A 17,710-nucleotide genomic window follows, 5' to 3' on the forward strand; every position below is an offset into this window, starting at 1 on the left:
TGGTTCGGGGTTTGATTGCTGCACTAATGTTGGAATGTGGTCTTTATAATTTTATTTTTGACACACAATCTATTTTTTCTAATATGTCAAAATGTCAAATGTAAATACGAGCAGATTGTCTCTCTCCGCATGGAATGTGAATGGGTTGGGGCACCCCATAAATAGAAGGAAGATTATTTATTTTCTTAAACATAAGAAATATAATATAGTGTTTCTTCAAGAAATGCATCTTTCCCCGCAGGAAGCTGAAAAATTTGGGAAGATATGGGGTGGACATGTTTTCTTTAGTGCTGGCTCAAGTAAGACCAGGGGAGTCATTACATTGATAAGCATCTACAATTCAAAGTCTCAAACAGATTAAAGATAAATTAGGAAGAGTCATTATTGTTTTAGCAAAAATTCAGGGGCAAAGGTTGATTTTGGCTAATATTTACGCACCTAAAGCTGATGATGCGGGCTTTTTTATAGATCTTGAAGGGATGTTGCAAGCCGCTGACACCCCTCATGATATAATATTGGGAGGAGACTTTAATCTTTTGATGGACTCAGTCCTTAATCATAGTGAAGCAAAAGTGTATAAGCCCCCTAGAGCAACAGTGACGCTTCACAGGATGTGTAAAAATCTTGGTCTTACAGATATTTGGAGACTTTTGAACCCATCTGTAGGGACTATACATTTTTTTCATCAGTCCATAAGATTTATTCTAGAATAGATTTTGTTTTTATATCTAAGTCCCTCATTTCATCTGTTATTGATTGCTGAATTGGAAACATTTTAGTCTCCGATCATGCCCTGGTGAGTTTAGAGGTGTTGCCACATAAGGAGAAAAATAAATCATTTAGTTGGCGCTTTAATGTATCCCTTTTACAAAATCCTGAATTCCAACAAATGCTAAAGTTCAGTATCCTCTGTGGGCGTAGCTTGGGAGGCACTTAAGGCAGTTCTTAGGGGTCGGATCATACAGTATGCCTCATTCATCAAAAAATCCAGAGCACTAGAACTCGTGGAGTTGGAAGGGAATATTAAAAGTGCAGAGGCAGAGCTGAAGCGCCAAATGTCATCTGATGGTCTCAGAGAATTGACCCGATTGAAATACAGATATAATACTATTTTGTCGTGGAAGGTGGAGTTTTGGCTATTCAGGGCAAGACAGTCATATTTTGAGTCGGGGGACAAAAGCAGGGAAGCTTTTGGCTAGATATATAAAGCAGAGAGAGTCTTTTTCTATCATTCTCTCAGTGAAATCTGCTAGTGGTGAAATATTTACCTCAGCCACTGATATTAATAATGCTTTTAAAGAATTCAATCTTGATCTCTATAGTTCCACGTCTTCGTCTACCGATGAAGACATTAGAAACTTTGTGGAACAATTAGAACTCCCTAAATTGAGGAATGAGCAAAAAACAGGCAAGGCTCCGGGGCCAGATGGCTTTGCCGCTGAATTTTTTTTAGATCTTATGCTACAGAACTGGCTCCACTTTTGTTAGAAGTTTATATGGAATCATTAAAGAATGGAAAGCTTCTGCCAACCATGACACAAGCTCGGATCACTCTGATTCTTAAAAAGGACAAAGATCCAAGCGAGTGTAAGAGTTACTGTCCAATTTCCCTGATCCAGCTAGACGTTAAACTTTTGTCAAAAATATGTATATCTCTTATACATATAGATCAGTTGGGGTTTATTCGGGGCCGCAGCTCTTCTGATAACATTAGGCGTTTCATCAATATTATGTGGTCAGTGGCGAATGGTCGCAGCCATCTCACTTGACGCACAAAAGGTGTTTGATACGGTAGAATGGGATTATCTTTTTAAGATTTTGGAAATATACGGGTTCGGGAATACTTTTATTGGATTAAGTTACTTTATAGACACCTGGTAACGGCGGTACAAACAAACGGATTCATTTCAGATTACTTTACTCTGGATAGGGGCACCCGGTAGGGTTGCCCTCTTTCCCCATTATTGTTCAGTCTTGCCCAGGAACCATTAGCAGCCGCGATAAGAAGGGTAGATGATTTTCCAGGGGTGAAGGTGGGAGGTGTGGTGCATAAACTTTTTTAGATCTATGCCTTGCCTCCACAGAATTTAATTCCTTTTCTAAGTTCTCAGGATACAGAGCCAATTGGTTTAAATCCGAAGCTTTGGCCCGGACAGCATACTGCCCAGTAACGGCTTTCCAGCCTGGCGCCTTCCAGTGGCCCAAACAGGGTATTAAGTATTTGGCCATTTTATTCCCAGCAAATTTGTCTGATTTAGTTAGTTAAATTTGACCCCTTAATAAAAAGGTTTGAGCGATGTGGGCAGGTGGGCTTCATTACATTTATCTATGATTGGGAAGGTTAACGTTATTAAAATGAATTGTATTCCAAAATTTAACTGCCTGTTACGATCTCTCCCTGTAGATGTCCCCCTTTCTTATTTCAAGTCATTTGACAGCATAGCGAAGTCCTTAATTTGGAATGGAAGCGTCCTAGATTACATTTTAATAAGTTACATAGGCCGATTGACAAAGGTGGGCTAGGCCTACCCAAGATTTTGTTTTATTTTTATGCATTCGGTCTCAGACATTTGGCTCATTGGTCGCTTCCACCTGAGAGAGCCCCTAGCTGGTTCTGTATTGAACAGGAAGTTCTTGCCCCTATTTTGCCATTGCAAAGCCTATCAAACTAATCGAAGAAGTTAAGTTACACCCCGTTATCTCGCACTCAGTATGGACAAAAGTGTCCAGAGTGTTTAATTTGGACATTTATTTAAATGTTGCCTCAAGCATATGGCTGAACCCTCAATTATGTATTAAGTCCCCTTTCTGCTGGTCAGAGTGGATTGTGAGGGGGGTCACTACACTCGGTGACCTATATGAGAGTGGAGTGTTGAGATCTTTTGAAAATATGCTTCAACATTTTGGGATTCACAGATCTCAAAGCTATAGGTATTTACAGCTGCGCCACCTGCTCTGTATTGTATTTTGGAGTAGTACACCCCCCCCTAAAGAAGCAGATACTCTAGGAGAGGAGATTACTGCTTTTGGAAAAGGTCATGAGGCATCAGTATATTACTCCTTGCTAATTCAGAGTCTGGGGGTCGGAGCTTTATCTTCAATCAAGAGATTATGGGAGAAAGATTTAAACTTGGTATTGGACAAGGGAGTGTGGGCTAGGATTCTAAAAAAAACGACAAGTCTGCATCTAGAGATGCAAGGGAGCACCTTATGCAATTCAGGATTTTACACAGATTCTATTGGACCCCCTCTAGATTGTATAGGCTAGGTCTTAAAGACACACCCACCTGCTGATGATGCCAATCAGAAGATGGAGACACAACCCATGTTTTTTGGGGGTGTGTTAAGATCCAAGATTTTGGTTGTAGGTTCAGAGTTTTTTGTGTGACGTTTTGGGCACTCAAATTTCACTTTGCCCCAGACTCTGTATTTTGGGTGATGGGGCGGTCATAAATTTGGGAGATAAAAACATTAAAAATTGGGTTCTGACCAGTATCAAAATTGACAGGCAAATTATTTGGAAACTATATGGAAGTCCCCTAATTTCCGGAGTGGTATGCGGAGATGGGGAGGGTGGCTGCTTTCGAGGAAAGGTCAAGCAGAAGGCTGGGGGTTCGGAATTTGTTTGATAGGAAATAGGGCAACTACTTAGTGTTTTTGGGGTCTCTTGGGGAGGGACTGTGGAGAGAGTAGTTTAGTTTTAATTATACATGATTATTATATTTTCTTTTTTGTTTTCTTCTTTTTCTGTTTTGTGTGTGTGTGTATATTCCTATTTGTGACCACAGGGGTGTTCGTTGGGGGTCAGGGTGGGGTGGGTGATTGGGGAGGGTTAGGGGTAATAGTGGGGGTTAAATGTGATTCAGTGTATATATGTTGTGTTTTTTCTTTGTGATATGTCTATGAATGTTCAATTAAAAAATGTTAATTGAAAAAAAAATTTTGCAAAAAAGTACTACAAATTCAAATCTGTTCATCTTATAAAAATGCTTTGTCATTCTTGTTTAAATAACATTAATGTTGTTATTTTTAAAGCCATATAACTGAGTCTCATATAGGTAATATTGGATACAATAAATAACTTTTATAGGTAATATTTTCTCTTCAATTTTCAAATGCTTGTTTTTACTTTTTAATTTTATTTGTTTTATTTTTATTTTGTGTTTTCTAGGGGCAAAAGCATATCTAGGGACCTGAGATGCAAATTAGCTATATAGCTATATACAATATATAAAATATATTTTATTTTATTATTTTCTAATTGTCTTGAAAATATTTTGAAAATTTGTCACTATCTGGGCATTTTGTACATCCATTTTTAATAGATATAAGTGCCGGGTCTCTAAAGACCCAAATATGTAAGAATGTTTGGGAAAATATTTAAGAGTTATAAATCAGCCGCCGTTTACATCTTTGCACATAAACGCTGCTTTTTTCCATGCCCGTGTTTCTGTAAAGTAACAGTTTTTGTTCATATTTTCAGCCAAAAGTTATGGCTTTTTTTTTTCTCTTTCGGTCAAAAAACAAAATAGCATTTAATGCCATTTTTGGCCAAAAATTTACTGTGGTCAAAATTTAGGTCCATAACTACTTTTAACTTCTTGATCAATAACAGAGAATAAAGAACATAAAGGATATTAAAAAAAGACATTATTCAATGAAAATGGAACGCATGGATATCATATTTGGAAACATAAGTACAATAAACATAAATCCTGAGATTTTACCTCCATTATGTTAGTGTTGTGTGTTAGGTGGATGGTTTTAATGATTTTTCTCATCCTACAGGAATTTGTGAATTGGCTTAAAGTGCATGGATAATAATTCTTTATGAAGTAAACATTAGAATCCATCAATGTTTCTCTAAATGTGCACACTCTTGGACTAAATGTTGTTTACCGAAGCCTGCTAGAGACTAATCGAAAATGAAGACCAGTAGCTAGTATTTGTCACATTTAATTTCATTCTGAATGTTTACTTGAATACTTGGTACTGCTGATAATAATAAAAAAATAAAAATAATAATAATAAAAAAAGTTTTCTTAATTTGTATTCTTTTTGTTTTTTTAAATGTTTCTATTCACTGCTTTTATTTTTTTGGAAATAAAAAGCTTTATTTGGCTTGTCGGGACAAAACCACAAAGAAGAACATTGTTGGAAATGTAAAAATTAAGGACCATGAGGAGAGTCAAACGTCCACTGAAGACGATGAAACTGATGTAGGATTAAATTCTAAACGTACATTAACATGCATTTTCGGTGATCGGATTGCTATCGGACTGCACTTGACCACAATAAATGACAGGTGTAAATGCACCCAAGATTCATTGTGATCGGATCGTGATTGGATCGCTGAAACAATCTGACCACATTCAAAAAAGGTGTAAATGCAAATGCTTTTTCGTTATCCAGATACACCTACGTAAGTAATTATGTGATGAGTTAATCAGTCATCCGTTGTTTAAGCACTGTGTTGTGGGTTCTTGCCTTTTGCTGTTAATTCAGACATCACAATGTGAAGAACACAACAGTGCCATTTATTACATTTATTGCTGAGGTCTAACAAACATGTGGAATGCATTTCCTAACCCATGAATGGTATGAAATGTATATTGTAATGAATATCAATATAGAACGATATGAAAAAAGAAATATATATACACACAGTGCCTTGCAAAAGTATTCAGACCCCTGACCAATTCTCTCATATTACCAAATTACAAATGGTGCAATGAAATTTCATTCTGTTTGATATTTTATTTTAAAACACTGAAACTCTAAATCAGTTATTGTAAGGTGACATTGTTTTTTGTTGGAAAATGTTGGGAAATGAAACCATTGGCATCTACCTGTGAATCATTAAAGTTGCAATCACATTTTCTGGATATAAAACCCATTATTGAAGGATCATTGGTCAGGCTGTGAATCTGGAGGAAATGAAGACAAAAGAGCATTCCACAGAAGTTAAAGTAATAAAAATGCATAGATTAGGGAAAGGGTACAAAATAATATCCAAATGTTTGGATATCCCAGTGAGCACAGTTGGATCAATAATCCTCAAACCTCAAAACTCAGCGCTCTAACAAAAAGAAGACTTGTGAGAGAAGCCATAGAGAGGCCAAAAATCACTTTGAAGGAGCTACAGAGTTCAGTGGCTGGGAGTGGATTAATGGTGCACCAGTCAACCATATCAAGAGCAACGCTGGCCTGTATGGGAGGGTGGCAAGAAAGAAGCCGTTACTCAAAAAGTACCATCTGAAAGCATGTCTGGAGTTTGCCAGAAAGCATGTGAGTGAACCAGCTGCGATGTGGGAGAAGGTTTTGTGGTCAGATGAGACCAAGATAGAGCTTTTTGGCCAAAACTCAAAGCGCTATGTGTGGTGCAAACCTAACACTTCCTATGCCTCAAGACACACCACCCCTACAGTGAAGTATGGTGGTGGCAGCATCATGCTGTGGGGATGCTTCTCATCAGCAGGGACTGGGCATCTTGTTAGAATTGAAGGAAGAATGTATCTAGCAAAATATAGGGAAATACTGCAAGAGAACCTGCTTCAGTCCACTAAAAAACTGAAGCTTAAGAGGAAATTCACCTTTCAGCATGACAATGATCCCAAGCACAAGACCAAAGCAACAATGGAGTGGCTCAAGAACAAAAAGATAAAGAATGGGCCAAAATCACTTCATCACTGTGTGCAATGCTGGTACATATGTACCCCAAAAGACTTAAAGCAGTTATTGTAGCAAAAGGTGGCTCGACCAAATATTAATGTGTGGGGGTTGAATACTTATGCAAGATATTTCAGTTTTTTATTTTTCATAAAAACATTTCCCAACAAAAAACAATGTCACCTTACAATAACTGATTTAGAGTTTCAGTGTGTAAATGCAAATGCTTTTTCGTTATCCAGATACACCTACGTAAGTAATTATGTGATGAGTTAATCAGTCATCCGTTGTTTAAGCACTGTGTTGTGGGTTCTTGCAGGAACACACTGAATAAGGGAATCAGAGTGGCTAAAAGAAGATACTCTGAGAAGCTGAAAAACAAGTTTTCAGCTAACGACCCTGCATCAGTGTGGAGTGGCATGAAACAACTTACGAATTACAGGACTCCTGCCCCCAACCCTGTCGTGGACCAACAACTGGCTGACGACCTGAATGTGTTCTACTGTAGATTTGAAAGGCCCAATCTCACACCCCACACCCACTCTGACCTTCACTTCACACAAACACCAACACCTCCTGCAATCCCCCTCCTCCCCCCTCCTGCTAGTCAACCTGCACTTAAGATCTGTGAAGATGATGTGAGGCGCGTCTTTCGACAACAAAGGATAAGGAATGCACAGGGCCCAGATGGCGTTTCATCTGCATGTCTTAGATCCTGTGCTAACCAGCTGGCCCCCATCTTCACACAGATCTTCAATAGATCACTGGAGCAGTGTGAAGTCCCATGCTGCTTCAAATGTTCCACTATCATCCCCATCCCAAAGAAACCAAAAATCACAGGACTTAATGACTACAGACCTGTTGCCCTGACGTCTGTGGTCATGAAATCATTTGAGAGACTGGTGTTGGCCCACCTGAAGAACATCACTGGACCCTTTCTAGATCCCCTTCAATTTGCTTATCGAGCAAACAGGTCTGTGGATGATGCAGTCAACATGGGATTGCATCATATCCTACAACATCTGGACAGACCAGGGACATACGCAAGGATCCTTTTTGTGGACTTCAGTTCGGCTTTCAACACCATCATCCCAGCTACACTCCAGAATAAACTACACCAACTCTCTGTTCCCTTGTCTATCTGTCAGTGGATTACCAGCTTTCTGATGGACAGGCAGCAGCTTGTGAGACAGGGGAAACTCACTTCCAGCACCTGTACAATCAGCACTGGTGCCCCCCAGGGATGTGTGCTCTCCCCACTACTCTTCTCCCTCTACACCAATGACTGCATCGCCAAGGACCCCTCTGTTAAGCTCCTGAAGCTTGCAGATGACATCACTGTCATCGGCCTCATCCGAGATGACGATGAGTCTGCATACAGAAGGGAGGTTAAACAGCTGGCTGTCTGGTGCAGTCAAAACAACCTTGAGCTGAACACGCTCAAAACGGTGGAGATGATTGTGAACACCCCAACACTGACCCCTCCTCACCATCCTAAACAGCACTGTGGCAGCAGTGGAGTCATTCAGGTTCATTGTGAAAAAGGCCCAGCAGAGGTTGTACTTCCTTCGCCAGTTGAGGAAATTCAACCTGCCACAGGCACTGCTGGTACAGTTCTACTCAGCAGTCATTGAGTCTGTCCTCTGCACTTCAATAACTGTCTGGTTTGGTTCAGCTACGAAATCAGACATCAGAAGACTACAGAGGACAGTTCAGACTGCTGGGAGGATTATTGGTTGCCCCCTGCCCCCCCCCCCCCCCCCTTCAAGAACTATACACTTCCAGATTGAGGAAAAAGGCTGGAAAAATCACTCTGGACCCCACTCACCCTGCCCACTACCTTTTTGAACTGTTGCCTTCTGGCCGACGCTTCAGAACTCTGAGGACCAGAACCGTCAGGCACAGGAACAGTTTTTTCCCTCAGGCTATCCATCTCATGAACAGCTAAATTGCCCCATTGAGCAATAATTATGTGCAATACACAGTTTAGTCTTTCTTATATTTATCCAACACATCCAACCTCTTCTGCCATTTCATTCCTCTGGAAAAAAAACAAAAAACATTTGCACTGATATTTTCAAAATCAATGCCAAAATTTCACAATTTCTGCCAGGGTATGTAAACTTTTGAGCACAACTGTATATATATATATATATATATATATATATATATATATATATATATATATATATATATATATATATATATATAGTGATAATATTTTTGGCCATATCACCCAACCCTGGTTAGCAAAGTATATATGGATCTGCAATGCAACTGGCGCTAGCTCACTATCAATGCATTAGGTGAGGTTAAAGGTACTGTTTTCATGGAATGGTATGCAGAAAATGTTCCTTCTCCCTAAAAGATTTCACTAAAATGAGTGTCTGGAGATATCTCATCGGTCTCTGTGACAGCACTAGACTGTGTAATCAGCAAACAAATATGTGACTGTGGGCCGCAGACAGGGTGCTATTTTGCTACTTTTGTCTTTGACAACCATGAGAAGGTGATGGTCTCAATGCTATCTTTGGAAGGCAGGGTTTTGGAAAGTGGGAGCTTTTCTAATTCCACCCCATGCTCTCAAATACACATATAAAGTCATTCACCTTTTCTGCGGGAGTTTGCACTTTGCATGGCCACTGCTAATAGAGCCGGTCTCAGAAACACATGCAGGATCTGGTTTCTGTAAGTGGCGCAGGAGAGCACAACGACCGCTCGGTGAAACACAGCTTCCTCTGGTGTGGTCTCGACCTTTGGAGTTTCTGTGACGTTCAACTGCACATGCCCTCCAGACACACTCAACAGGTGTCTGTGCAGAGCTAAACTACAGTTTATCACTTCACTGCAGGCCTCATGATCTACAAAAAGAGAAAGATATCAGTTTATTGAGAATTGCTCAAATTGAGGTCAAGTAAGCTTGGACTGAGCTATCACATTGCTCAACAATTAATTATTTATTGACCGTCTTTTCTTCATCCAAGCAGAATCTGAAAGTATTAATCTTGATATGCATGATAATTTTTGCTATTCTGATAACATTTAAAGAACAGGATATATGATAATCTAACAACATTTCACACTTTATTTTATTCACAAAGCACGACACATTTCAAAAACAGAGATCCTTTACATGTATCTGATAAACAATTTGCTAGGATTTCATATAGGACTTTGAAATTTGTAAAATATCAACAATACCATCAGAGGCATGGCAACTAGGGATAGTACTAGTTCTAGGTTAGTCTATAAGCTGTAAACACAAGTTATCATTTTCCACAAACATTGTTTATTAGCAAAATGTAACCAATATTTTGAACAATTAAGATAGAACAAATGTTTGGTAATACAGTACAATACAATAATTTCAGTGTTTTAGTTGACAATTTTTTTTTTTTTTTCAATTTCTGAATGTTTCACAAATTGTATCACAAATCCCTTATTTTATTGAGAAAATATTATTTTCTAATCCCGATGCTCTTTTCAAATGTGCAAAATAAAACATTTATTGGGAGTTATACCAGCATCTTAAAATCATGCACCTCTGACACAACTGTTAAATTTTTAAGGTGTCTTCCTGAAGGGGGTGCTTGCCAGCCAAAAAAGCAGAATCGTCCATTGGACTGCATTAAAAACAAATTTTTGACTTCCTGACAGGAAACATTTTGTACATGAAAAGTATTCTTGTTTAAACCTACTAATTTCAAGGATTGGAATTCCAATGGAAATCCACCCGCGTAATCTCCAGAAAATAAAATAAAAAAAGAAAATCTTAAAACGACTTGTGAAACGAATTGGTGCATCCAGAACAGGGCTCAGAAAAGTAGCAGATGCCACGTGACAACACCGTTTATGCACCACTTTAGAAGAGGTAGGACAATAATTTTGGATTGAGGATTGCGATCTGGGGAATTTGGATGCCAGGGCAACACCTTGAACTTTTCACTACGTTCCTCAAACCACCCGAACAATGTATGCAGTGTGGTGCATTATCCTGCTGAATGAGGCCACTGCCATCAGGGAATACCATTGCCATGAAGGGGTGTACCTGGTTTGCAACGATGTTTAGGTAGGTGGCACGTGTTAAATTGACGGCCACATGAATGTCCGGACCCAGGGTTTCCCAGCAGAACATTGCCCAGAGCATCGCACTCCATCGCTTCCCTAGGTAAATGCCGCACATGTACACGGCCATCCACATTTGAACAAAACAGGACTCATCGGACCAGGCAACCTTCTTCTGCTGCTCTAAGGTCCAGTTTTGACACTCGTGTGCCCATTATAAGTGCTTTTGAAGGTGAAAAGGGATCATCATGGGCACTCGGTGGCTATGCAGCCCCATTCGCAGCAGGGTGTGATGCCCTGTGTGTTGTGACACATTCCTCCGGTATCCATCATTAACATGTTCTGTGACTTGTGCCACAGTAGACCTGTCGGTTCGGACCAGACTGGATAGCCTTCGTTGCCCTCGTGCAGCGATGAGCCTTGGGCGCCCAACACCCTGTCGCCGGTATGTGGTTTGTCCCTCCTTGAACCACTGTCAGTAGGTAATCACCACTGCTGACCGGAAGCACCCCACAAGCCACTGGGTCAGAGATGCTCTGACAATTTGGCCCTTGTCAAAGTCGCTCAGGTCTTTACTCCTGTCAATTTCCAGACCTTGACATGTGGCCTTGTTAGGAGATGATCAACGTTATTCACTTCAACTGTGAGTTGTCAATGTTTTGGGTCATCAATGTATAAACAGCTGCAACTTATCTGTGTTTTTTTCTCTCTCAACAACATTGCTTTGATCTGGTGCGACTTATAGTCAGGTGCAACTTTATTTCCAGAAAATATGGTACTTAATACTGTTATATACTTGAAAATCTTCAAGCACTGTTTACTTCATTCGAATATTTGTTTTATTGATTTTATTTGTTCTATTGCTTGTAATTTGTTGTAACTTTTTAAGTGGGAGTGTGTTTAATAGTTGTGACAGAACGAGGCCTGACGCCACACCTACTGTGTCTGTCTTTTACCTCGCCACATAAGGTTGTCAGAGGTGAAAATATAAAATAAATCTTTCAAAAATGTAATCTTTGTATCCATGTTGAAATGTATGAAACATACATTTTTGCAAACATTTGTAGCATTTTCTCCCAAAAAATGTCACGTGGTGTAAACAAGTAAAAGTTAATTAAATACTTTCCTTACACCTTAAATACACGTGTACACAAGTTAATCAAAAATCCCAAAAAAGTTTTCAAACATATTTTTCAAGGTAAAAAAAACAAAACAACAATTTGACATGAAATTTGAAACATGAATTTGTGTCAAGAATATAATGTTTTCTTCATGTTACTCCATTTGACCTGAACAAAATGTGACTTTTCATAAAAATGTCAAAATATCTGATATTTTTTTTAAACTTCACACAAAGTGATGTATAATTATTTTTTTTCATAACAGAATTGTTTCTTACATTTTGGTTACACCACCTGACTTTAATTTGGTGGACAAATATTTTAAAAATAAATATTTTAAAACAAAATTGCTTAACTGCTTATTTTTTTTAAGAAATAATAATAAAATATTATTCTAAACTACTTGTGCTAACATTTCTTTTTACATGAATTTCAGCTTTTAATTAGTTTTTTTTTTTTTTTTTTTCCCCTCAACAGTTAAACCACAGAAAAAATATCACAATGATTTTGAACTCATTTTTTGAACTTCAAACATGTTCATCATAGTGAAGCTGGGCAATTCCAGCATTATGGGCATGACATTTTTAGTGAAAATGTGAAATTTAACTTCATATATAAAGTATTCATTACCAGTATATCAAACAAACATATAATTATAGACCCCTGCAGATAGAGTCCAGACATCAGAAATGTTTCAGTCTGGACGACAATTTTTTTCTAGTTTAGATCGGGAAATGAGCTTGCGTTACAGATGTGACAAAAATGGACACGAGTTTTTGGAAGACCACACACTTTGTAAAAACTCAAAAACTGCTAATTGAAATGCACAATACAGAAATAATAGCCACAGAAATTAGAAGGGTTGACACTCCTAAGAAATTTTTTATTCACTGTCGTTTTCACATAAATGGTGAAAAACCAGCGTTACGGATGTGACATCTCTTCAATACGATGTGACAGTTGTGAAAGCAGCACTTACATCATGAGAAACTATTAAAACGCTTTTAAAAAAAAACGCAGACTTCGACCTCTGAGATATATTATATTACGATACAATACCAATCAAGGCTGCAAGTTGAACTGAAATAAGTTAGAAATCCCCATTTTTCCATGGTATGGTTGACATTTTCGTGGAATTGCCCAGCTCATAAAAATTAGCTTCATGTCACTGACCCATACACGTTTTTGCTGTGGAATTGAAAGTGATATCGACATCGAGAAATTTTACTGATATTATTATTGACTACTGAAACTTTGGCATTGTGACAACTTGTCAAATCCAGTTGTTAGTTCTCTCTCAAAAGAGCTCATTGCAGCAAGGTGGTACCTCATAAATATACATTTGTTTCTTGATGGACTGATTAAATCCTGTGCACTCTGACTCTGAGAATAAGGGTCAGCCAATCAAATTGGAACTACCTTACCAGGCCAGTCCAAAAATGCTCCAAGCGACAGCGCCAGGTGTCTGAGCCAGTCTGTCTGTTCTGTGAGAGAACAGAGGTCCAGTCCATCAGGGTTCTGTAGAAGCAGTGTGGCGATGAGGACCCAAGGCTTTAGAACCATGTTCTCCTCCTGTATGCGCACCAGACGGAATGCAGCATCAGTCAGAAACCTTTGAGTGTCAGTGCTGGGTTTCTGAGGAATGTGCCTGAGAATAACACACTGAAGTCAGAACTGTTCTAAGAAATTCTAAGAATCACGTCATTTTGATCTTATTCCTAGACTTGAGAATAAGTGTGATTCATAAAGGATCGTAGGTGTTAAGACTTGGTCTCAGCTCCTAAACTCTTTAAGAGTACTGGAGAGGTATCCTAACCTAGTTAGGAGTAGCATGGTGACTGGTATGCTTTCTCCAACAAAGAAAGAATGTGTTGAACTTATATGATAGTGGAATTTTGGCAAATGTAATACGTAGTTGAACCAACAAGTAAAATCCATCAATATAATTTTTTTTAATTGCATCACATTTTTTAATAAAACACATTGAAACTCATTGCTGTGAATTAAGCATTTGAAAAGGCTACATGCCTAAGCTTTCAGAGGGCTGCAACAACTAATAAATAAAATCTAAACATCATTAAAATGATTAAAATCAATGATGAAAATAACCGATAATCAAGGCTGTAGATTTGGCTTGAACATGGTGACATGGCTTGAACATGCAGCGTGAAGCATTTAACCATGTTTCCACTGTTTTTGTTTTGTTTTTATTATCATCCATCCCCCACTGGAATCTATGCCCCTGCTGATAATAAATTTCATTATGATTAGTGGGATAACTTCGCTCTAGCACAGCAAACCTCCATAAAAGGTTTCACTTTCCAGCAGTGAAAGCATGTTTTTATGGAAAAAAATGTATTTGAAAAATGGTACAGAGCTGCATCTAAAAAGAGTCCAACCCAAGCACTTTATATAAAACCTTTTATAGAAGCACATAGTTTGTGTGGGGTATCAGGTGCTGACAGATTCCTTGTGCTGTTTAATGCGCTTGAGAGTTGTTTAATCCAAGCTCACTTCCATTTTACCGATTTATTGTTATTTGTAAATATTATGAATTCAGAATCATACAAGTTTCCATTTCTAATTTGCAAAACAACAGCAAGCAAGTTATTATTCCTTAAAATAGTCTTACTTCATGGAGTGCGTGCACATGCCTCTCAACCAAATGGAGCGCAACGACAAAGGGACAGCAATCATTTTGACAAAAATATTGATTTTGATAAAATATTCTGATTCAGTGGTTGAGGATGGCCATTTTGAGTAGACATCACTGTAGTCCTTATTTCACAACACTTAAGTGTCGCCTCAGTCATCACTTTAGAATCTGGGCCTGTCTTCACAAAGATTTTTATCTTACCACTTGGAGTTCTCCAAAGAGTTCCTATCTAGAAGTTTTTGCTTAAAACTTATTAAAAAATTGCTAAGAGCAAGTTTTACTAAGGAAATCTTAAGATAAGAGTAAGGCGGAGTTGACCTCGTTGCTATGGATGACGGCACGTTTTATTAGCGCGCTCTTTTAAATCGCCCACATTGATTATTAGACAGGGAAAAGCTATTTGTCAGCTAAGACAGACAATGATATATATACACTGGCAGCCAAAAGTTTGGAATAATGTAGTTTTGCTCTTATGGAAAGAAATTGGTGCTTTATTCACCAAAGTGGCATTCAACTGATCACCATGTATAATCAGGACATTAATAACGTGAAAAATACAATTACAATTTGAAAAAAAAAAAATCAGAACTTAAACTACTCCAAACAGTTCTCATAAATAAATCCTCCACGTGCAGCAATGACAGCTTTGCAGATCCTTGGCATTATAACTGTCAGTTTGTCCAGATACTCAGGTGACATTTCACACCACACTTCCTGTAGCACTTGCCATAGATGTGGCTGTCTTATCGGTGTTGGGCCTCATGTGTTCAGATAGAAGACAAAGGCAGGCCTAACAGTCATAAAAACATAACTCAAGCCCCCACCTTCCAAGTCGTACATTTTACTGATAAAAATCGCGCCAAAATCAAACAAAGGGAGTCCAAAACAGACTACAGATCCATGAAGCCTTGCCCTCTAAAGGATCGAGCTCTCAACTCCTATTGGATGAGGCACACCACAGAACGTCCCTCAAACATGACATCATCAGGACTTCAAATAATTCTGAAATGCTTCCAGAGTTGCTTCCAACGACTTCGTTCACCGAATACGGACGTAGCTTTTTGCTGCTCTCCGGTGCAACCTCGTGGCTTAAGGAAGTAATGTCCGACTTGAAACTGTAGCCATACAATCTCCATCTCGCTGGACGAGTTGAGATTACTCTGTGTTCAACCGAACACTCTAACGGATCCGAAGGAGACCGCCGAGCAATTCGCATCTTCATCCGTTGGCCTACAGAAGTGAAGAGATTAAAGATTTCTCTTCCATCTTCAATCAAGTCGACATTTCTGAGTTCTCCGCCAGCCCGCCAAGAATCAACAGCCGTACCGCCCGCCGACAGCGCGAGGAAACGGCCTCCCGTCATCACACGAGCCTCAAGGAACCGGGTCAAAGTTAAAGGATGGAGGAAAACACATTCTACCTGTGTCCTCATGCGATTCAAGTAAGAGGTTACGTCTGGGCAGAGATAGAATATTATAGCGTGTTATTCTTGTGTTTCAAGGTTTTTGCTCGTATAATTTACGGACCGCCATGTCCGCTCATTATTAACACTCAGGGTATTAATTATCACAAATTTGTTTTGCTGTATTGTGGTCCAACCAAATTGGATTGTTGTGCATTTTCGCCATTGCGGGCGAGACAGAAACTGAGTTCATCCATTAGAGTCAAATAACGCAGGACTTTTACGAGCCCCGCTCGTAAAACCGCATCTCTGAGTGATGAACACAGCTGCTTTATCTCCAGCTATCGCGAAATCAGCTTTCGGGCTGTCACTTAATAATCTCTCTCTCTCTCACTAACCACACTGACACACACACACACACACACACACACACACACACACACACACACACACACACACACACACACAGTCACACACAGTCACACACACACCTTATGTGTTATAGGATTATTTTATTTCCATATCTAATCATATCACTGTTTAGTTTGTAGTTGTAAGTCGGAAGTTTATTGACTGCATTGTATTAATTATTAATTGATATTATTGCATAAATAAACTTTGTTTATATTACAAAGAGAAGTGTTTTGGTTTGTTTTGCATACGCCTGTGTCATGCTGACGGGATGTCAGTGCTCGGATTCAAACCTTCATTCATTATTTTTTTTCCCGAAAATCGATATTCTTCGGATGTCGATTTTCCTAAGAAAACAATCTAATATTGAGACTGTTTTAATATTCGGTTATTAGTCCCTGATTCCAGGGTGGTGCCCCATCAATGTTAATCCTTATTAATATTCTACTGATTTTTGATAATTGATAATTATCTTTGATTGAATTTGAATGATCAATAAGCTAGTGTGAATTGGTGATTCTCATCAATGTTCTATTGATTTTAATAATTATCTTTGATAATTATTAATTATTGCTAATAACCAAACTTGCTCCTAAACGTAGCACACTACATTTACTGGAGTCCCATATGAGGTTTTATGGAGTTAGATCCAATTAATTAATTTAAATATTGATTAATAACTACAGAAATAATTATTAATTATTTCTGATAGTAACACTGATCTAAACAACCAGTAAAGCCCTACATCGGGCACTTCCTTACAGTCTAGCTGATCCCACAAAAGCTCAGTGGGGTTAAGATCCATAACACTTGGAGAGTCGCGTGGTGCCATGCGAGGTTCGGATGTCTGAATGGGGAGCTCTGGGCACTTTGCTAGTTTTAATACTTGTGTCATAATCTTGTGAGATTCATAACTGTTCTATGAAGACAATATGTCAAAGAATTCAAAATCCTCTGGCTCTGGAGACATTAAAAGACACTTACATGCTCAAGCTGAAGCCCCTGAACAACCGGCCGAAAGCCCGGGACTTAATTCAGCCGGTGCGGTGGAAGAGATCTAGCGTCAACTGTCGAACATGACGGCAATGCTGACAAAGGTCGTTGCTGACTTGAAGGATCTTGCTGTAATACGATCAATCGATCACTGCCATGGAGATGAAATTCACTGAGTTGGTTAGAAGAGCGTCAGATGATGAGAAACGGATCAATTATCTGGAGTCATCGGAGAGACTAGCGTCCAAGGCGGACTTGGAGTTCGTTTGGGAAAAATTGGAAGACCTTGAGAATCGTAATTGGCGAAACAACATCCGAATTGTTGGAATTCCTGAGAATGAAGAAGGCCGAGATATGGTGAAATTCCTGGACGGGCACTTCCCGAGTCTGCTC

The 17,710-nt window shown here is 38.9% G+C and overlaps 1 protein-coding gene across 3 annotated transcripts in view; it reads right to left on the reverse strand.

Annotated features, from left to right (window-relative positions):
* Window positions 1-17,710, reverse strand: part of gnpat (glyceronephosphate O-acyltransferase) — a 158,013-nt gene that overhangs the window by 27,373 nt on the left and 112,930 nt on the right. For all 3 annotated transcript variants that reach the window (XR_007892053.1, XM_051644846.1, XM_051644847.1), the window contains exons 10-11: window positions 13,280-13,503; window positions 9,279-9,530 (exon numbers count right to left, since the gene is read on the reverse strand). Coding sequence is in view for 2 of the 3 variants with exons in the window: in XM_051644846.1 (XP_051500806.1) it covers window positions 9,279-9,530; window positions 13,280-13,503 (476 nt within the window). In the remaining variant the exon portion in view is untranslated. The remainder of the gene's footprint in view (window positions 1-9,278; window positions 9,531-13,279; window positions 13,504-17,710) is intronic.

Source organism: Myxocyprinus asiaticus, chromosome 19 (genome assembly GCF_019703515.2).
Source record: "Myxocyprinus asiaticus isolate MX2 ecotype Aquarium Trade chromosome 19, UBuf_Myxa_2, whole genome shotgun sequence".
NCBI classification, from domain to species: domain Eukaryota; kingdom Metazoa; phylum Chordata; class Actinopteri; order Cypriniformes; family Catostomidae; genus Myxocyprinus; species Myxocyprinus asiaticus.